Consider the following 21,833-nt stretch of genomic DNA (forward strand, 5'->3'; position numbering starts at 1 on the left):
TTTGATAGGAGATAGTAAGTTTTGTAGTTAGTTTTTTGAAGAGGAAGAAGATGAAGAGGCGGATGGTGCAGTGGTCTGGCCACGTGAGGGAAGTTTAATTCCCACGGACACCTTTTTCTTATTTTTGATCTTAGCTTCAAACTCTTTTACCACCATACTATCCGGCCAAAAATCACCCGAACATATGGTCGAAAAGAGCTCGTTTGGGACAGTTATCTTGAAAGATGATATGTCCCTAGCGTAAGAGAAATTAAATTTTTCCACTTTTATATTATCGGCTTTTGTTTTGTCTTGTATATAAGACAATACATCCGACGATGTTTGATCAGGGGAAAGCCGAGAAACAAAAATTTGTTTCTTTAGTGGAACCACCGCGAGGGGTTTTGGCGCTCCAGATTGTATTTCTGAAGCGCCAACTTGTGCCGGTAGTCCGGACTCAATGTTCCCTTGTGGTGGTAAACTAATCGAGACAGGTGGAATCACTGGTTGAGAAACCAGTGCAGACAATTCGGAATTTTTAGCAATCTCAGGGTGGGGTCCATCCACAGCTGATTGATCGGATTGCTCCGAATCTTTTTTAGCTGCCGATCTTAGCAGCATATGTGGATTTGCTGCGATTGACAGCTGATCAGTTGTGGAGTCCTGTTGATCATTTGCCCGTGGTTGCGGGGCCTTAGGCAGCCTACCACCAGCGGCTTTTTTGCGCTTTGGAGATTCATCTAATAGCTTAAGGCCATTAAACTGTGAATTAAGCGCGGAAAGAAGATCATCGGCTCGACGAAAACTATCTCTAGCTACGCCAAAACTGTTGATCAGTTCTTTCAAGCCACCTTTAGTTTGGCGCATAAACGATTTCATCTCGTTCTCAACCACAAGGCAAGCATCACAACAGTAATTTAGATTTTTACCCTTTGCTAGGTCATCACTTGTACGGCCATTAAAACCAGCGCACTTAGTATGCACAATTCTATCACATAGCCAACAAGTCATTTTTGGCTGCTCAGGTTTTATAACCTGGCAACAATTTTTATAAAAGCAGACAACATTTACGGTTTCCATGTTTAACTGAAATCAGACCACTGTGCGTGCACGAAAACACAAGACCAAAACTTTCAAGCGAGCTGTTAAAAGAACCGCACGAGAGCAGTCTGCAAGCTGAGAAATTTAGATTTTGTGTGGGAGAGCGAAAAAGACAGAGAGAGAGTGAGAGCGAAAAGTGCAGTTTATGTGCATGCAAAAAAAACAACACCAAACACCACTGCGAACAACGCACAAAAAGGGAGAGTAAACAAAACAAAGAGACGAAAAATGCAAACTACTTTGTATATTTGTTTAAACTACTGCACAAATCACAAAAGAATCACTCGCGAAGCGAACGGATCTTTAATAATTATGTTTAAATATATGATAATTAAAGAAAATTTTTTAAAAACCACGGCTGGTTTAACAAACACAAAATAAAAACCGGGGAGCAAAAAAAACACGACCGTTCGCTTTGAAAGCTAATAGACGTAGACGTATTATAACATGTTATACATATATGCTATATAAATGGGTTTTGCGTATGTAGTAACGATACAGTTGGTTCCCTGATTGGGTCGGGAGATATTATATTATAACATATAACGTAACATTATAACGTATTATAACATGTTATACATATATGCTATATAAATGGGTTTTGCGTATGTAGTAACGATACAGTTGGTTCCCTGATTGGGTCGGGAGATATAGCTTTCGTGGATAGGTTGTTTTTCAACATTCCCAGGAATTGTTCATCTTCTTTTGGAGCCCATGTGTTTAATTCGTTTAATCTGTTCGTATTTTTTAAAATATTTGATGCTATTCCAGATGGATGGGCTTTTTGATCTTTTTTTGTTTCTTATGAAATTTTGAAGAGTCTTTTCAGCTGCTAATGACTTTCGGGCATCTTCATACCTTTGGTACAATAAAATTTCTGCCTCGCTGCGTTTCGAAGTCGGAGTAACTTTTCTGCTTCTAAACACCACAATTTTTTTTTTTGGTTCGTATTTGTTTGGTCCTGTGATTTTAATTTTGTCTGCCCTGGTTATGTAGTCCAAAGATTGTTAAATGGAGTCTAAGCTTGAAAAATTTACACTTTCGAAGGCAGATGTCACTCTATTGTGGAGTGTTTTGTATTGTGACATTAGTATTTATCTTATTAATTATAACTTCAATCGGGAAGTGATTGCTGTTAGAAATTTTCGACTTGGAGGAGCTCCACGAAATGTTAAAGTTGATTCTGTTTCAGAAAGTTTGATCTAGAACCGAATGTTGGTCTGGACTGAGAGAAAAGGTTAAGATTAAGGTAAAGGTTATATTAAGACATATAATGATGATATTGATTTTGAATTGAAGTCCCCTCCAATTATGCTAGGGCTGGGTAAGTTAGCGGCATAATTAATAAGGTCTCTGAGACCATGCTTGAAGTGTTCTATTGTAGTGGTTGGTGGAATATATAGGCTAAATATGTTGCAATTATTCTTAGGGTTCCGAGTTTGGATTCCTATGTTTTCTATCCTATCAACAGACAGACTATGAACAGGATTCTAAATTGGATGCTGTTTTTGATATATAAGCCAACGCCACCGTAGCCATCCTCTCTTGGTTTTCCAAAAAAATTTTTATCTGTAAAGCTGCAGTCTGTGTTGCCTTTGACCCAGATTTCAGATAGGATGGCTATGTCAATATTGTTATTCACTAGGTTCATGTTTAAGAGCTGTTTATTGTTTAGTTTATTCAAACATTGAATGTTTACTTGCAAAATGTTGTTTGGCTTGGTTGATTAAATAGGTTAATGGCGTTAGAAATTTGCTGAGCGTCCAGGTCGGCGTTGGTATTATTGATTATATCCCTTAATAACTCTAAAAAATTTCCTGTGTTGTTATTTCTTTCCGTTATAAATTCTGTTATTTTTTTCATAGGCTACGTTGAAGTGATTCTGAGTATGATTTCTTTGTGTATTTGGTTCTTTTGCTACTTTGGCGTAAGAGTTAAGGCTGTGAATACTCTTGGCCGATTCGATTGAGTTATTGAGAGTGTTATTAGTTTGCTAATAATGCCAGGATGGCGAGGGGTATGAATGTTGGTCTTGAAAAGCCGGGGCTTCTCTTTGAAACAAAAAAGGGTACCTTGCGCGGACCTCCTGAATTTTCCAAAGTTTTTGCTTTTTGATTGGTATATGCTTTTTTCTTAGCCGGGCAAAAGTGATTAGCGGCCACATGTTTACCCTTGCAGTTTGCGCACTCTGTGCTGTTGCATACCACCTCTTTGCTAAGATCTACTCCGCGCTTGAAGCACCGCGCTTGAAGCACTGCAAGAAGTGTACGAACGGTTGAACCGCCACCTTTAAATATAGAAATTTGATTTCCTTGGGTAGTTCCTGCCTATAGAAAATGAATTTAACCCTGCCTGTTAGTGCTAGTTTCATGTTATTGTTTTTATCTTTTTTCAATATCGTTTTAACTGATGCTATTGGAGATTCAGATTCTATTTGCTTTTGAAGATCTCATTCGCTATATGGGTTGGTATATTGAATATAATGATAATGATTATATAATAATAATGAATGTATATTATTATGATTCTTTATTATCTTTGTTTATGACCTTTTGGTTCACTGGATTTTTACCTTTGACTTCAGCCTCTTTGCTCCTGGGAGCCATGGAAGACGTCGATGTCGACGGTTGGAGACTTCGCATTTTTAGCTATTGCCGCTTGGCGGTAAACTTCTTTTTTTCCGGGTGTGGATCATACTTTTCCTTTTTTAATATTTTATCTCGATTCCCTCTTCTTTCTTCCGCTTTTAGGGTGCTATTTGTTTTTCCTTATTCGCCTTTTCTCTTTCGATGTACGCCAAATTTTGGTGGGTTAACTAATCCGCGAAATTTTTTTTTGTCCGCTTTTTCGTTTATTTCTCACTTTTCACGAAGAATTGGCGAGCTTGCGAATTCCAAGACTTTGGTCTATCTTTCTCTCAATTCCCTATTCTTTCTTTCTTTGATGCTTGATTTTGGCGCGCTTCCTATTCTATGCTGCTTTAAAGCCAATTGCAGTACTTTCCGCAATTAAGTGAATTACCATAAACGAAACTTCCTTAAGGCTAACGGCTCTTAGCAATTAGGCAAAAAATGCCTTGAGGCACGAAAAATATCAATATATTTTGAATTAAAATTTCGGTTTTAGGTTTGTCGCTTGGGAGCCCTAAGCTCCTACTCCTCTAGGAAACTTTCGCTTCTTGGGAACTAGACCAAACGGGTCCGGGTTTATGCACGTGCATACATACATAAATTTGAGGTTTTTTTTTTGTTTAAGTTTAGTGAAAAAAATGATGAAAAAATGTCAGAAAATACAGAAACGCTGGGACAAACACGAAATGTGCTTATGGTGCTATTATTGTTACCGCAACTGTATGTGTTCGTTACCACTGGTTACAATAATCTATAATCTGTGCTTATGAACAGTGTGTTTGTTCAATAAAGACAAAAACAATAAGTGTGCTATTCTGGAACTGTTCAAACATCAGTATTTTACTCAAATAAGAAATAATATATTTTAAATATTATACTTGAGAACGCGTTTAAAGAAAAAACAAAATGTCTAATGCCAATCGTAAAGAAATAACTGGTCTTAATCGCATGACACCCAAGGGCCTAAAAGAACTATGCAAGAAAGACAAGCTGTATCAGACACCACGATTAAATGATGTACTATATTTGCACTATCAGGGTAAGTGGTCAGATCTTTCTTACAAAGAAAAGAATAAAAAAAACATTTATTTCAGGTTTTCAGTGCATAGAAAGCTTGGAAGAGTATACAGAGCTTAAGTGTTTGTGGTTAGAATGCAATGCCATTTCCGAAATTCAGGGCTTAGAGAAACTAAGCAAACTGAAGTGTCTCTTTCTCCAAAACAACCTTATAACGAAAATTGAAAATTTAGACCCATGTCGTGAGCTAGATACTTTAAATTTGAGTTCTAATCATATTCGGAAGATACAAAACATTGGGACCAATGTCTTGCCAGTTTTAAATACTCTTACCATTGCATCAAACTATCTTAAAGACAGTGAGAGCCTTTTAGACTTGATTCAATGTAAAACACTATCGGTGCTAGATTTATCAAACAACAGAATAGACGATATTTTGATTGTAAAAATATTTGAGCAGATGCTTAATCTGAAGGTCTTGGTTCTGCAAGGAAACCCGGTTGTTTCCCGACTCCCCCAGTATCGGAAGACATTGATACTAGCCTGTGTAAGTATCTTTTTTGTTCCATGATCATAATATTATAACTCCGGAACCCGAACAGAAGGAACTTACTTATTTGGATAGTCGTCCTGTGTTTCCTCGCGATCGAGCATGTGCTGAGGCTTGGTAAGCTCATTTTAGTGTCGGCTCTTTGCACAACAAAAAGTAGAAGTAAGAGTTTTCGAATTCTCATGAACTATAGATAATTGATAATTGATAGATAATTGAAACAAAATCAAATAAGCAAAAGCGTGGGCGTGACAGTTTTGTGCGGCTTGTGTGCGTTACGGTGGCGCAAAAAGTTTTTGGTATACTAATAGAAATTAGCAACACGTGCGGGAGTAGTTTCTTGGTGTTAGAGGGGCGTGTAAAAATTTAATTTAATTATTTGTATTTTTTTGTATTATTTGTTTTTAAGTAAACCTAAAAATATAGAAGTCAAGTTAGTTTTAGCTTTTAGCTAAGTAACTGTTATCTGATATTTAATCGAAAAATTTTTAAAGAGAGTTGTAAATAATAAAACTTAACCATTTCTTGTTTGTTACACTTTCTGTAACTTACTGTTCCAAATAGGTAGGTGTAAGGAGGGGCGTTGCCGAAGTGTTTTTGGTGTACAAATAGATCAAAACATTTTTCAAAAATGTGGGCGTGGTAGTTTTGGGTGGTTTTAGGGCGTCAGAGTGGTCGTGGCAAAAAGTAGTTTGGCAAATCTATAGAAATTTACAAGACTAATAAAATTATGAAAAATATAAAAAAAAATGTTCAATAATGTGGGCGTGGCAGTTTTGGGCGGTTTTAGGGCGTTAGAGTGGGCGCAGCATGGGTCAACAAACTTGCGCTTTTCGAAACATTTATACTGATTAAGAAAACTTTACACGGTCGCAAACGCTTCCTTCTGCCTGTTACCTACAACGAATACAGTAAAAAGCATTGCAAATATATATAACTATGCTGAATTGCTTACGTAGGAAGCGTGATGGCTATGAAGGAGAGCGCAAGGAAAATAATCGTTGGAACCGAGCTGAGCGCAGGAAAACACGCGAAAGCATTAACTGTAAGTAGAATATTATGAATGTGAAAACTGTCATCTAACCCGTCATTTTACAAAGGTACCATACGTATGCGCAATAGTCACCGTCCACCTGATCAGCATGTTCCTTTGCTAAGGTCTAGCGATTCAGAAGACGATACATGTGCCGAAACTGCCCGTAAGAAAGTTGAGCTTGAGAACGGTTGTGTCGAGGATTTATGGGAGGAGGTGTCGGGTGAACAGCCTATCTCACAGCACGGTACCAGCTCATCTAGTTCTCTGGAAGACAATGATGGCACCAGCTCTCAGGACGATCTTATAGCAGAGAAATTGAGTAATCGTAGAACACTCGAGGGGCGTCCAGCAGTCCTTTGTGAAACTAAAGTGAGCAACGTAAAGATTGTCAATAACGATATTAACGTATTTGGCAAGGTATCGCAGATTATTATAGAAGAGAAAACCGATCCGAAAATAAAGCTTATAAACGAACCAAGCGATGTGAATGATAAAAGTGCGATGTATTGTACTTCCATACGACCAGTTGTAATGGAAAACGCTTTTGACGAAGACGCAGAAATACAAAATGTGGAAGACATTGTTTCATGCCAGAATATAATTAAATCTAACGAAGATATGAACTCTAAATTCGACTTCAGTTCAAAGCTGAAACAAGGTTTTGATAAAACTTGTACTGTCCTAAGAAATGATGCTCAATGTAAGGAATTTGAGGAAGAACTATACATCAAAGAAAGTGAAAGCAAGCTTTTAAACGAAATGTACGAAATTTTTACAGCTGATAACGATGATAAGCTCAATGAAACACTCGATTTAAATCTAAATGAGACCACATATCCACACCATGTGCACGACAATTTTTTTTCCGAGGAAAAAAAAATTCCTAGGTTTTATGAAGAAGATATCAAGTTCAACCTTTTACCCAAAAGCAAGGACAAAACACTGTTTGAAAAAGACAGTATCATTGAAAATGAAAAGTGCGCTCATGACTTAGAGGAAATAGGTCGCCAAATGGAAGAGGATCTGGCAGAACTTAGGCAGTCCACTACAAATTTGATCGGGATTTCAATAGATGAGACTGCTCGTACAGACAGTGAAACAGATGAAGAGGATCTGATAGAACAGCAGGACCCACACTCTCCACTTCTCAAGCAGCAATTCAAAGACCGGCGTATGAAAATTATGCTAACAGAAGAAACCAAAGCACAAGAGGAATCACTAAGTGACATAAAGTTTGCTTTCTCAAAGGAATCTGACAAGCAAGACCAATTATTTGCCAAAATATTGGATGATGCAACAGAAAATATACCGAAGCGCATCTTTGGTACTGGGTGTGATGCACTTAGTTCCATTTGGCATCAAGAAGAGTGCTTGATTCAATTGACTCTACCCGAAAACAAAGAAACTCCTGCTCAAGAAGACATCTTCAAGAAATCTATAACAAATAGTACATGTTTCGAGAAGGCGAATGAAATTTGCGTTCGTATGGATAAAAAAATGGCCGAGGAAGAGGAAGCTTTAGGTAAGCTGTTGCATGACCTTGAAAAGGAGACCAACAACGTGTATGATATAAGCACGAAGGTGAAGTATGAAGAAAACACTTTCAGTAATGAGAGTGACGCTGTTAGTATTTGTACATCCTTGCTAGACGATATTATAGTTCAGCTTACGTTTAACGAGTTAGTGTGTCATGAGAAACCCAAAAGTTTCAAATTCGGTCCTATCGAATCTGACGAGGAGTTCAGTTACTCATTTGAACCGAAATTGGAAAAGTTGGTCCCCCCTGCACTAGAGGATCCGGCGCGAGGAAAAAGCCTTCGAGAATGTTTGGACACATTTTCTGACTTTGTCTCTTCCATGGTAGATCCAAAGCTGCCCTTGATGCTGGGCCGTAACCCCACATCGGGTGTGGAGAAAATCCATGCCGCTCAAGAGTTGCTAAAGTCTAAAAATCTTGCGGAGCTATACGCGGATACGGCAGAAAGCTTAAACTCCCAGGTAGCCAAAGAATTTGAGAAGCGCAAACGGCGCGTGGCAGCATCTGCTACGCGTTGTTTCAATCAAAGAGATAAATATGAGGATACCTTGGAATTGGTCGAAAATCGGTTGATGATTGTCAAGAAAGATTCCGGGGATCTGGAAGAACTACCACCACCACCCGCCCTAATAAGTGACACAGAGTCCGAAGACGACGACACAACTGAGAATGATTATACACCTGGCAATTCGGTTCAAAGACTTGGTACCAAAACACAGGACTCGAAAGATCATGTAATGAGTAATTTGTTGAAGCAAAAGCAGGGCGATATTATAGAAGGTACAAAAAATGACCAAGCTGAAGACGAATTTTATTCGTTGGAAGCTATGACAACCTTCTGCAACCTAGACGCGGAATTTTTTCAGAAACTGGATCTTCAGAAAGTTAACGCTTCCGAAGACTCAGAACCGGCCATCAATTGCATGCGAAGTTATAATGAACTTCAAGCTTACATGAAATCCGGATCATTGAACACCCAGCTGAATAGTGAGGAAGCTGAGATGTTGCAGACTATGTGTTCCAGGGTTGCCTTGCATGTAGGCAAGCCAAAGTCACACAATTCAAAAGAAGAAGAGGAGAATGACCTTCTTAAAAAAATGGTTCTTCGCATGAAAGAGTACGAGGATCGCGAGCATCAGCTTCAGCTAGTATCGCACGAAACCTCTAGTGAGTTAGGTCCCATTAAGCTATCCATAGGTGGGTCTAAGCTTTTCGAGCAAAATATTAAAATTACAAATTCTGTCCTTGCACATTCAGAAAATGAACCAACTAGAAACAACAAATTTATTAATAACAAGAACACAAACAATGAAGAGAGCTCAGATATAATTGAAAAAAATAGCGATCCAAGTGTCAAGACCTCAAACAAAAGTATAGACGACGATATACAATCCGATGTTTCAACTGACTACGAATCTGGCGAAGAAGTAGTTGTTGTAGAGCCACCTAATCTTTCCGACGCAGTTCTCAAATCGTTCTACTCTGAAGAATTTGAAGCGGACTCAAAAATGGTCCATGAGCTTGAAGAAGCTACTCGGAGTAATCTCTGCCGCTATAATCCAAATATAATGCATATTTCAACAAATAATATACTGCCTACTAAAACCTTTACTTCGGAGCTATCTGAAGGCGCTAAGGCCAAGTGGGCAAAAATAGCGGAACGACTACACGAATTTCTTGATCCGGAGACGATTGCGAATCTAAATGAGGAACCGTTCGGGGAATGCAATGAATGTGAAGATTGTCACGATGCTGATATTCTTACAGATATCACAGTTGAGGAAACAAAATTAAAAAAAGATAAAAAAATAGTAGTTTTGGAAGAATATAACAGTACACACATTTGCGATGGAAACTCATGTCCATCTAAGCATGATGACAGCGATCAATTTGCAAGCCTCAAAGGATTTGAAAAAATTAAAGAAACACCAACACATAATATGGGATTAAGTAGTGTTATGAGCGCATCCCAAAACAGGACTTCAGAAACTTTGCCAAATGAAATTGGAAATATAATCACAGATTGCTCTTCTTTTAATACTTCGACAACTGATCTCATTGGGATTGAATACTTTGACGACCCAGCATTAATCCAAATTAATTCTGACGGTGTAAAAACGGAACAAATTCAGTGCAATCTTCAGATTCTGAGCGAAGAAGGAGACGTTGTGATCGAAGAGCTCTGTGTCAATGCTCAGGTATCTTTTAAGTAAAAGTCGATCCCTATTAATTTGTTAAAATGTAATCATTTTCCAATTGTTTTTTATTTATAATAAGTAAATGGACGAATATTCAAAAGCGCAAATAAAATGTATTTTAATTTCCCCATTATGATAACGCATAGAAACTTAAATTTAAAATCCAGCTTGTACCGCTAAAGTAGCAGTAATCTTAAAAAGTTGAAAGCACTTATAAAAAGATTAGATGGACTTCGGCTATAACTCCTTTCCCCGTGTCCAACGAAACTGGCACGCAATGAACTACTTGAAACCGGATCGCAGTTTTATTGTGTATCAAAGAAACCGGTTCGTTTTGTTGACTGCTTGCTGGTTTCTATCGCAGGTCAATCGTTTGGGTTATCACTTGGCTGTCGTTGATAACAGTGTTCTGCGATTATCAGTATTACCAAGCGAAAAATAATATTCTTATTGATCAGCTCCAAAATTTCAGGATCGAAACTTATTCAGTTCATTAAGTTTTGAAATTTTTCTTATCAGGATTCTTTTTTGGACCCCCTGCACTTTGTCGGCGATTATACTAGATCAACAATAAAATATATATGGCGCCGAGGAACTAAATCCCGTTTTGGAATAAAAAGACGTGTGATAATTTTATGCAGTGTTATATGTTGTTTCATACATTCTCGTAGTCTTGTTTACATAAGAGAAAAGCGTTAGGCAATTCCTACACTGAACTGAATTGCATAAGCACGATTAAATAGGTAACTTTCGCAGCCAAAATCTGAAAATGTAAATATATTTTTAAATAGCACTTAGTCTGGAAACGAAATCATACAAACCGACATTAGAAGCGAATTATCAGTGCTCATAAAGCCCTCAGCATTGATAGCCAATACATTTTGTATATATTTGAGTATATTCTTGATTAGCATTATGTTTGTATAGCCATGTCCGCCTGCATATTCGTTCGTTTCTATCAGTATAATTGCAGGTACTAGGTATAAGTCCGAACTAGACAGATTGCACCATTATATCATATGGAAGTTATATAGCCGGATTTTCCTTTTAGAAAATATTAGAAAAAAATTATAATTCTATAAATTATTCGACAATATATAAATTTGATAAACATCTCAGCAACGAAAATAGCATATACCTACAGGAAGAGTTGAAAATAGTTCAGCTAATTAATGGTAAATAAAATCCTATTTCATGGTTTTGATAGTTTTTAGACAAAATATATTTTTGATTCGAATTTGATCAAAATTTGACTACAATATCATAAAGCGAACATGGGAATATTTGATTTTGTTTTTGATCATAAATTGTTTCGTTTTTTTCATAATATAAATTTTTGCAAGGGTACATAAGCTTCGGCTTGCCGAAGCTAGCTTTCTTCCTTGTTTTTTTTATAACCTGTCGTTGGCAAAACTCTCCACAACGGCAAAACACTAAGATGTCGAAGAATGACGGTACAAAAACGGAAAATGTTGCATAAAGGTATTTGTATTCATAAACCTCAGCCAGAACCTGCTGGGTCCAGTAAATATTGACGGTACTATCTGAAAACAGAACCACGTAGGTACCAAGTATGGACCAGCCAAAAAGATCGTTGAAGTGGGTGAACAGATGATGCAGTTCCATATGGCTCTGCTTAAGTGCTAACAGAAACTCCAGGGAACAAAGCCGATTGGCATTACCGTCAAAAGTTTAGTTGGCGCCGATAGTATGACACTCTAGTACTTTTTGAAGTCGTGTGCCCAACAGACTCACGTGGTGACACAGCAATTTTACGTACAAAAGAACCAATACGAATTGCATCCTTATAATAAGGATTGACAGGAGGGAGGACCAAAAGTAGAGAAGGCTACCGCTTAGAGCAACATAGATGGAGGGCAACACCGTCACCAATAATCCAATACCGAGTACTAGAATTTTAGCATACGACTGCCACTTTAACCGCCCTACATGTATCTTAAGTTCGCACTGCAATCGAAGTCCCAAGTAGTTTATCTCCCTGCAGAACCTAAAGTAGTCATCATAGTGAACCATCACCTGCAGTATAATTTCAGTAACACACACAATCTTATCTACGAAAACAATCACGTTGACCATAAGAGAGAGAAATAGTTCCGCATTCTGAGGAAAATAAATGAAAATCCCAAAATCAACTGCATTTAAAATTATTAGGAACGCTGAGTACACTTTCTGTACGAGCTTAGAATGGGCACAACTCTCTGACCAAGGCACAAGCCCCAGAAGGGCAAAGTATTTGAGGTACGGATGAAAGGAATAGAGCATGCCGTACGGTTGAAAATATACTGAATCTAACTAAATGATATTTCCTGAATAACTTCTACCACTTAGCGTTATGAGCTATTATTTAGCTAATTGATCGGATAACTTGACTTCTCAGTCAATATTGTTCCGTTATTGCTAACCAACTAGAAATCCACCTTTTTGAATTACCTGCTACTTAAGGAAATATTCCACATATACAAATGTATATATGCCAATGCAAACAATACTTTCAGGAGAAATAGTCATTTAATAAATGTGTTGAATTTTTTTAATGGAATTTATATAATTTTGTTGTAGACTTGAACAATATTAATTCCAATAAAAAATATTGTCCAGCCTTCTGGTCGTAAACGGGAGTAAGCACTCCGAGGGCCGCGCTGTCAGATACCCATTACGGAGCTAATAGAAGTGCGAAGGAACGCTATAGACCTATGTAAGGTAAGCATGCATTGATGCGATGGATCTTTCCAAAAAACTTGTAACAAAAAAAAAACTATTATCGTCCAGTTTTCAAAAAACGTTTTATTATTTAAATATTGATGACCCCAAACAAAAAAACAACAGAGAATGCTATAGTCGACTATCAGATAATCAGCTAGTGTGAAAGCGAACGCGAAATTTTATCATAATAAACGGGAATAAAATGAGAAAAAATCTTAAAATTGTTCAAAAGTGTGGACGTGACCGGTATGTCGGCTTTAGGGCTTTTGAGTGGGCGCGGCAAAAGGGTTTTTTGGCAAATCGATAGAAATTTAAGCGACTAATAATATTACGAAAAAAGATCAATTAATTTTACAAATAAGTGGTCTTTGCAGTTTCGGGGACTTAGGGCGGTAGAATGGGCGTGACAAAACGTTTTTCGGGAAATTTATATAAATTTACAAGACTAAGAAAATTTTAAAAAAATTTGAAAAGTTTTTCAAAAATGTGGACGTTGCAGTTTTGGGCGGTTTTAGGGCGTGAGATTGGGCGTGGCAAAATTTTTTTCTTTTGCAAATCAATAAAAATTTACAAGACTACAACAAACTTGTTCTGCGTCCTTGTGTCTAGAATCTGTATGCTGAATCTCCACCTTCTAGCTTTTACTGATATAGATACTGAGATCTCGACGTTCACACGGACAGACGGACATGGCTAGATCGATTCGGTTATTGATCCTGATCAAGAATATATATATAGTCGGAAACGCTTCCTTCTGCCTGTTACATACTTTTCAACAAATCTAGTATACCCTATTACTCTACGAGTAACGGGTAATCACCTACGAAAACTTTAAGCATGTGGGCACCAGGGAGACTTTAGCGTTGTTGGAGATTTTGTACGGTTTACGGTAGGATTCACCAGAATTTCTTTGATTAACCTCTACTTTTAACTTTTTATTGTTCTAAAGGTTTTAAAGTTCATTTGGACGCAAAAACGGAAATGTTTTACGGATGAGTTAAAACGGTCCCTTGTACTTGTTACATACTTTTCAACGAATCCACTATACACCATGCTCATCGAGCAACAGGTATAAAAATTAGTACGCTAATCATATTCGCTTTCCGAAGTTATTGCTTCGGATTTTCTACGTTTCCGCTGATAATAAATCGTTTCTATAATTTAATTGTGAGCTAAAGAGAGCTGACAACAGAGTCAATAGGCTGCATACATATTTCTATACCCTTGTAGAGAGTATATATTCTTGATTTGAATAAACAACTGAGTCGATATAACTGCCCGTCCGTTGTTATTGCAAGAGTATAACGGCTTCGGCTTGTCGAATCAAGCTTCCGTTCTAGTTTATTTTTTTTTTTTAATAGTTGATAACGATAATGAAGTGCTCAAGTGCTGTCAAGGTATAAATACGGCCCGAATTGTAAATACGAAGTCAGTTTATAGTTTGCGGGCTCTGAGAAAATACCAAAGTGAAATCGGAGTGTAGAGTACTATATTAAAAGCTACCTGATTAATATTGTTTTCTTTAAAGTGCTGAAAAGTAGTCACCAGTAATGGCTGTTAGTATACATCTGATTTAAATAAGTCGCCTTAAGAATAAACTTTCGGACCACGAAATTTGATACATATTTGCTATGTACATATATGTAGAGGCATCGCGTTATTGCCTACAGTACAATTAGTCTCGGGGAACTCGACTATAGAATTCTCTCTTGTTGTTGTATGAAAATCACTGAAAATGATTTTGTCGGAATTTGTTATGTGGCGACTATTTGGCGTGTAAAATTTGGACGGTTTGTGGGCGCAAATCATTAGAATTTACAAGACGTGTAAGAATATGAAAAAATATGAAAACATTTTTCAAAAGTGTGGGCGTGACAGCTTTGCTCGGTTTGTGGGCGTGCCTACATACACTCGTCTGTGTCCTTACAATGCTTAATCTCACAGCCTAACCTTACAGGATCGACTCGACTATTGATCCTGATCAAGAATATATCTACCTTATATGTATGGTCGGAAACGTTCTGTAATTTGACATTCCACGAAAATCTATCAATGTTATTGTTTTTTGTTCACTGATAATCCCTCTTTCTTTGAGGATAAAAAAGAGGTCCTGAGAAGAAACTTTATCTTTTTAGATCTGCTTTGTTTTACCTTCGGCGAAAATTTATTATATATTATTTTGAATCATTAGATTAGATTCGCGCCCCCTGTTAAATTAAAAAGTTTACTTTTACCTAACAAAAAAAAAATTAGAAGAGGAACGCTGTTATCCTCGCAGAAATCCAAAATCATATCCTTCTCTTCATGAAATTACAGAAAAACCCGGCAGACATCGCAAAACTATAATAAATTTTATTAAAAACAAGGAAACTTATGGAAAAAACTATAAAGGTGGCAATAACCTTGTCTTTAACGCGGCAGATCGAAAGTCACTACGTCGAATACCCTCCCTCCGCCAAAATTCGTGAAAAAAGTGGTGAAAACCCGATAAAATCGTTGATTTAGAAAGCTAAACATTCAAAACTGAAAAAAAAACACTTCTTAATAAGTTGCGAAAAAGTTCACCTGAGTTTTGCCGAGCTCATAGAATCTGGTCTGAGAGGCATTATGTCGTAGAAGAGAAGAAATTTAATCTGTAGGGACCAGACGGCTATACCATCATTACTATTATGATTTGCGTAAAGAGGAGCACATTTTGGACCGCTTACACAGCACTGTGGTCCAGAATTCGATTTTTTTGGCATAAAGTCTATAATAAATGTAATCTGAAACATAACTTATTTGCCGATTGTTACGCCTCCAAATGTCCAGGAGGTCGCTGTGAATTTGCAGTTGTAACACCAAAAAATATCGCGAAAAATTATAATTGTGTATTAATAACTGCATTTCCATTTCCATACAAACACGTTTCTGGAAATCTAGAATGACATTTTCAGCACGTCAATTCCCCAATCCACACTGCATGTGCGGTTAAAACATGTATTTAAAGCGAAAATGTAAATGTTCTGGAATGATCACCATACTCCCCAGAACTTAATATAATATATGGTTTGGGATGGTTGGCTAGGAAGGTATATGAGGGTGGTTAACAATATGCCACTAAAGATTATCTACGATTACGTTGGATTACCTAAAAAAAATATATGATTCACTTCACCAACAAATGTGTGAAGTCCTTGAAAACAAAGGAGGATCAACTCATTATTAATTTCCTTTAAAAATATTCCTCTTTAAATATTTTTCGAAATGAATCGAAAAAACTTAAATTTTCGTAGTGGCGCTATCCTGATGACAAAATTTTGATTTACCCATTTATGGATGTTTTTTATTTAAATAAAAATCTATAAACAACAAACTGCATCCCATATACACATTTCATTTATAGAATTAAGCTCTCGCTTAAACAGTTTTGTAAATATCTCACATCAAAGGTTTTTGGTTTAGCGCCCCTAACCTGATGATGCGCAGTGTATACGTGTAGTAGCCGCCTCGCAAATTCTTATGTGCATTTCTTCCCTACGTGGACTGCCGTCCGCTGATATAAAGTTTCGGAGATCAGCGTCCATACAGAAGGACATTGTGTGAACTTGACTTGGCTAAAGACGCGTCATCTACCGAAAAATATTTTGGCCATTTGGCATAAATGGAAAAAAAACGTGACACCCCCAACTTAAAAGAAATTATTGATTTATTATTACTGTAAACAATCCGATATCGCAAAGCTCAATTGCTCAAAAGCTCAATTGTCCAATCGAATGCTAAATCAGTTGGAATCATCGGTATTCGCGGGATTAAGACTTGTCCGTTTCATTACTTTCCCTTCTTTATTGTTGTCTCAATAACGAGAGTGCGTTTCTTAAAGTTTATCGAAATATTCAAAAATAATCAATAGTTCATAAAATAATCAAAATTTTTTTTTTTTTTCTTCGTAATAGCATATTTCTACCTATTGCATACTTTATAATGAATCAATCCATTGTACCCTTTTAATCAACGAGAATGAGTATGAAAATAACTGTGGAAAACACATTGTTTTAATGAGATGGAAAAGGAAAACAAATGAATAATCTTTAACTGTTTTATTAACTTTAATATTACGGGGAAACTAACATTTTATGTAGCCAATCCAAACAAATTAAAAATCCCTTTTATATTATTTGTTCCTTTTTATTTCAATGCACTTTTCAGTTAAAAATGAGAATCGCAATTATAGGACAGAGCAATTTTGCTGCTGATGTTCTGGAGCTTCTGTTGGATCGCCCAAATATCCAAATTGTAGGAGTCTTCACTATTCCAGATAGAGGCAGTCGAGAGGACATTTTGGCCACTACTGCTATCATCCACAATATACCTGTTTTCAAGTTCGCATGCTGGCGTCGCAAGGGCGTGGCACTACCTGAGGTCTTGGAACAATACAAGTCCGTGGGGGCTACCCTGAATGTGTTGCCCTTCTGTTCTCAATTCATTCCCATGGAGGTGATTGACGGGGCGCTATTGGGCAGCATTTGTTACCACCCGTCTATTCTCCCACGTCACCGCGGAGCTAGTGCTATATCGTGGACACTGATCGAAGGGGACGAGGTGGCCGGCTTCAGCATCTTTTGGGCAGATGACGGTCTTGACACAGGACCCCTGCTGCTAACCCGACAAACAAACCTGGAACCCACGGACACGCTGGACACCATATACAAGCGGTTTTTGTACCCCGAAGGTGTAAAGGCGATGGGTGTCGCCGTGGACATGGTCGCTAGTGGTGTGGCACCCAAGATAATCCAGGCGGAAGTGGGGGCAACCTACGACCCGGCTATGTTTAAAACAGAAAATCAGGTTATCAATCTTCAGGCTACAGCAGAAAAAATTTGGAACTTTGTTCGTGGTCTGGACTCAGTTCCTGGAGCCATAGCAACGGTTCTACATGAGAATGGCACAGAGGAGCAAATTCGACTATTTGGTGCTCATTTGTACTCTGCTGGCCCCGTGTCAAATGGAAAAGTTCTACGTCTAAGGGGCTTAACAAAGACCGCCTGGATACACAGCGGTGGTCTTCTTATAGAGGGAACCGACGGTGCCTTTGTCAACATTCGCCGCATTAAGCGTGGTACAAAGGTAATAAATGCCAGCGAGTGGTTTAAGCAAGCTGAGGACCAGTCTATCACTGACTTCAGCGAGGACGAAATGGTGAAGCGATCGTTGGTGGCCGGAATTTGGAAGGCAATACTTAAGGAAGATGTCGACTCATCGACTGATTTCTTTGCATCCGGAGCTGGTTCAATGGACGTGGTACGCTTAGTCGAGGAAGTTAAAGAAACCTTTGACGTGCCGCTGCAGAACGAGCAAGTTTTCATGGCGCCTGTGTTTGAGGAATTCTTTAGCCTGCTGGTTAGGTTCCTTCGACAGGCAAGTGCCTGTTCCGATGACCAGCAGCTCAACTTTCAGGCATTCACGCTGAAAGCCAACAAAAGAGAGATTCGAGTGCCCACACAACTTTTTATAAACGGAGAGTTTGTTGACGCCGATTCTCAACGCACTTTGGAAATTGTTAACCCCACAAATGAGGAAGTGCTTTGTAAAGTGGCATGCGCCTCGGCCACCGACGTGGACAAGGCAGTGCAAGCAGCCCATTCTGCCTTTTATGGATCTTGGAGGCAGATAACACCCAGACAACGAGGCCAGTTGATGCTCAATTTGGCTGATCTGATGGAACGCAATAAGGAGGAGCTGGCCACAATTGAGTCAGTCGATTCAGGAGCGGTTTACACTCTAGCCCTTAAAACCCACGTTGGAATGTCCATCGAAGCGTGGCGTTACTTTGCCGGATGGTGCGACAAGATCCAGGGCAACACAATCCCTGTTAACCCTGCGAGACCCAACAACATACTGACCTTCACCCGTAAGGAGCCAATTGGTGTGTGCGGTTTAATAACGCCTTGGAACTACCCTCTGATGATGCTTTCATGGAAAATGGCCGCCTGCATTGCCGCCGGGAATACCTGTCTCATAAAGCCTGCTCAGACCTGCCCCCTGACCGCTCTAAAGTTTGCAGAGCTAACTGTCCGAGCCGGATTCCCCCCCGGCGTGATCAATGTCCTGCCTGGAAAAGGTTCAGATGCGGGCCAGGCAGTGGCAGATCATGAGCTGGTCCGCAAACTGGGGTTTACCGGGTCCACACCCATTGGCAAGCACATTATGAAGTCATGCGCAGACTCCAACCTTAAAAAGTGCTCCCTGGAGCTGGGCGGCAAGAGCCCGCTTATTATCTTTGCAGATTGTGATATGGACAAAGCCGTCAGACACGTAAGTGAGAATATGTTGTAGTGATAAAACAAAAATACTAAAGGTGGAAGATATATAAATAATCTTTGCATTTACGCTTTAGATTTAAATAAGATTGGGAACAATGTTGTTGATGCGGTCAATTCGGTTGCCTAAAAATATATAATGTATTAGTACGATATCATAAAGATAATTCTATAAAGTTTATCTTTTGTTTCTGCATCTTTATTAATGAAAGTACTGTTAAAAACAACAAATTAAAATCAAAAATGTTATTTTAAAGTTAAATACTTATACCTGTTACGAGTTAGTTAAATAGGTATAATATTTTCATTGAAAACAGACGTTTCCGTCCGTATACGGGGCATTTCCGTATTTGTAAATGGGTTAACAGTATCTTACTTTGCTTACCAGTACAAATTGATGTACCAAACAGTCTAACGGTACAATGTATACGTAACAGTAACTTCCTCTTTTTCATTTAGGGCATGTCCTCGGTGTTTTTTAATAAAGGAGAGAACTGCATCGCCGCGGGACGGCTTTTCGTAGAGGATCGGATACACGATGAATTTATCCGACGCGTTCTTAAGGATCTGCGCACCATGACCATCGGGGACCCGCTTGACCGCTCGACGGCCCACGGGCCTCAGAACCACAAGGCGCACTTTGACAAACTTCTGGAGTTTTGTAGACGTGGGGTGGACGAGGGCGCGAAGCTGGTGTACGGGGGATGTCGAGTCCCACACCTTAAGGGATATTTCTTTACTCCCACAGTGTTCACGAACGTTACGGACGATATGTTCATTGCCCAAGAGGAGTCCTTTGGACCGATTATGATAATATCCAAGTTCAACGGCAGCGATGTAGATTCCTTGATGCAGCGGGCTAATCGCACGGAGTATGGCTTGGCCAGTGGCGTTTTCACAAAGGATATTGGCAAAGCGCTTAACTTTGCTGATCGCATTGAGGCCGGCACTGTGTTCGTCAATTTGTACAATAAGACTGATGTGGCAGCTCCATTTGGTGGCTTTAAGCAAAGCGGTTATGGCAAGGACTTGGGGCAGGAGGCGCTCAACGAGTACCTTAAGACCAAGTGTGTCACAGTTGAATATTAGAAGGCGGCAGTCACGGGAGCAGTATGAGTGTAATGGTTGAAGCTCCAACTGCTATTGTAAGTCCAAAATGAGTGGATCACCGTTAAAAGACCGGCCTTTTCAAAATGAAATCGTTTTAAGTTTGTCGTACTGTATTAAATCTTTGTTTCACGACCTGGAACAACATATGTTTTTAAACAGCTGAAAAAATTCTAAAACTTGATCGACGGTTTTTTAAATAAAGCTAGTTTAGCGGGAAAGTTACAAACTTAGATAGTGAGAAACGGGAAAGGCTTATCTTATAAAATATGCCAAAAAAGGTTTGGTCACGTTGACAAACCGCCACAAATCGCCCAACCCAACGCCCACAAATATGTTTTGTGTTTTATATCCGTTACTCTTAAAATAAAATGTTATTCTAAATTCGATGAAAATTAGAAAGGAAGCGTTTCCGACAATATATAGAATATGTATTCTTGATCAGGATCAATAACCGAGTCGATCTGAGCCTGTCCGTCTACATGTCTGTCCGTATGAACGTCGAGATCTCAGGAAAGCCCAGAACTGCCATGCACACACTTTTGAAATTTGTTTTGATATTTTTTTATATTAGCCTTGTTCATTTTTATAGATTTGACAAGAAAACTCTATAGTCCACAATCGCCCATAACTCCCACGTCTATACTTCTAAAACATTTTTTGATATTTTTTCGATTTGCAAAAAAAAAATTCCCACGCTAAGTCTAACGGACTAAAACCGCTCAAAACTGCCACGCCCACATTTTAAAAAAATGTGTGTATATTTTTATACATTTTTATTAGTCTTGAAATTTTTTATCGATTTGACAAAAAACTATGCCCACTCTAACTCCATAAGACCACTCAAAACTACCACGCCCACACTTTTGAAAAATTGTTTGATATTTTTTCATCATTCATCATCACCTCTATCGATTTGACAAAAAACTTTTTGTCACGTCCATTTTAACGCCTTAAGCCGCCGAACCGGTCACGCCCACACTTTGGAACCATTTTTAATTTGTTTAATTTTTTCATTTATTCCCCAATATCTATCGATATCCCAAGAAAATTATGAAATTTCGCGTTCATTCCCACTAGCTAATTAAGGTGTATCTGATAGTCGACTATAGCATTCTCTCTTGTTAGTTTTGTAAACTCCTATCGGAGTTTATCCTATTTGGAAAAAAAACCTTTTGCCATGCCCACAAATTGTCCATTTCTTCTCATTACTTTCCCCGATATCTATCGATATTTTAAAATAAAAAAAATATTAAAAATTATTATTTTTCCATCTTATTTCATTCTTGTATTTGTCTTTTAAATTTCTATCGGTTTACCAAAAAAAGTTCTGGTACGCCCACAGTTATAACAAATTTCTTCTAAAAACCTCCAATAATCGCAACGTCTAGACTTTGGAAATTTAATTATTAATTTAATTTGGTTAATTTTCAACAATAATGTTGAATGCTTAAGCTGAGTAACGGGTATCTGATATTCGAGGAACTTGTTAATTCATTTTTTTTAATTCATTTAACAGTTTTTAATACAAATTTTGTTTAATTTAATGTATTTTGTAAGGGGTATGTACGAAATAGTTGTCATTGTGAAGATTCGGTAAAGTTGTGCATTTTCGATTGGAAACACCTCCGGAACTCAATACAGGAAATCCATAT

At 38.2% G+C, this 21,833-nt stretch overlaps 3 protein-coding genes across 4 annotated transcripts; 2 read left to right on the forward strand and 1 right to left on the reverse strand.

The window, feature by feature from the left end:
• The first annotated feature begins 1,457 nt into the window (after positions 1 to 1,457).
• LOC117150522 (dynein assembly factor 1, axonemal homolog) lies at positions 1,458 to 10,173 on the forward strand. The gene is made up of 5 exons (XM_033317442.1): positions 1,458 to 4,749; positions 4,805 to 5,274; positions 5,330 to 5,394; positions 6,237 to 6,322; positions 6,378 to 10,173. The coding sequence occupies exons 1-5, from the start codon at positions 4,617 to 4,619 to the stop codon at positions 10,061 to 10,063; spliced, it is 4,440 nt and encodes a 1,479-aa protein (XP_033173333.1). The 5' UTR covers positions 1,458 to 4,616; the 3' UTR covers positions 10,064 to 10,173.
• Positions 10,174 to 10,548: 375 nt separating this feature from the next.
• On the reverse strand, positions 10,549 to 12,331 carry LOC117137662 (putative gustatory receptor 39b). Its single transcript, XM_033299221.1, is given in 3 exon segments — positions 10,549 to 10,811; positions 10,870 to 11,058; positions 11,447 to 12,331. Coding segments are annotated over 3 exon segments (1,131 nt in total). The 3' UTR covers positions 10,549 to 10,754.
• Positions 12,332 to 12,638: 307 nt separating this feature from the next.
• Positions 12,639 to 20,562, forward strand: LOC117150523 (cytosolic 10-formyltetrahydrofolate dehydrogenase). 2 transcript variants are annotated; one of them, XM_033317444.1, is made up of 3 exons: positions 12,639 to 12,769; positions 16,961 to 19,066; positions 19,531 to 20,562. In XM_033317444.1, the coding sequence occupies exons 2-3, from the start codon at positions 16,967 to 16,969 to the stop codon at positions 20,158 to 20,160; spliced, it is 2,730 nt and encodes a 909-aa protein (XP_033173335.1). In that variant the 5' UTR covers positions 12,639 to 12,769; positions 16,961 to 16,966; the 3' UTR covers positions 20,161 to 20,562. The 2 variants fall into 2 exon arrangements, with proteins under 2 accessions (XP_033173335.1, XP_033173334.1); XM_033317443.1 differs by lacking the exon at positions 12,639 to 12,769 and adding an exon at positions 14,204 to 14,328.
• Positions 20,563 to 21,833: the final 1,271 nt, after the last annotated feature.

This window comes from Drosophila mauritiana, chromosome 2L, assembly GCF_004382145.1.
Source record: "Drosophila mauritiana strain mau12 chromosome 2L, ASM438214v1, whole genome shotgun sequence".
Taxonomy (NCBI): Eukaryota; Metazoa; Arthropoda; class Insecta; order Diptera; family Drosophilidae; genus Drosophila; species Drosophila mauritiana.

Excerpts from the sequence above, each read along its gene's own strand:
- LOC117150522 (XM_033317442.1), top strand. The coding sequence starts at position 4,617 with ATGTCTAATGCCAATCGTAAAGAAATAACTGGTCTTAATCGCATGACA. Across the intron at positions 5,395-6,236 it reads CGAGCATGTGCTGAGGCTTG|GAAGCGTGATGGCTATGAAG; the intron begins GTAAGCTCATTT and ends TTGCTTACGTAG. Across the intron at positions 6,323-6,377 it reads AACACGCGAAAGCATTAACT|GTACCATACGTATGCGCAAT; the intron begins GTAAGTAGAATA and ends CATTTTACAAAG.
- LOC117150523 (XM_033317443.1), top strand. Across the intron at positions 19,067-19,530 it reads TGGACAAAGCCGTCAGACAC|GGCATGTCCTCGGTGTTTTT; the intron begins GTAAGTGAGAAT and ends TTTTTCATTTAG.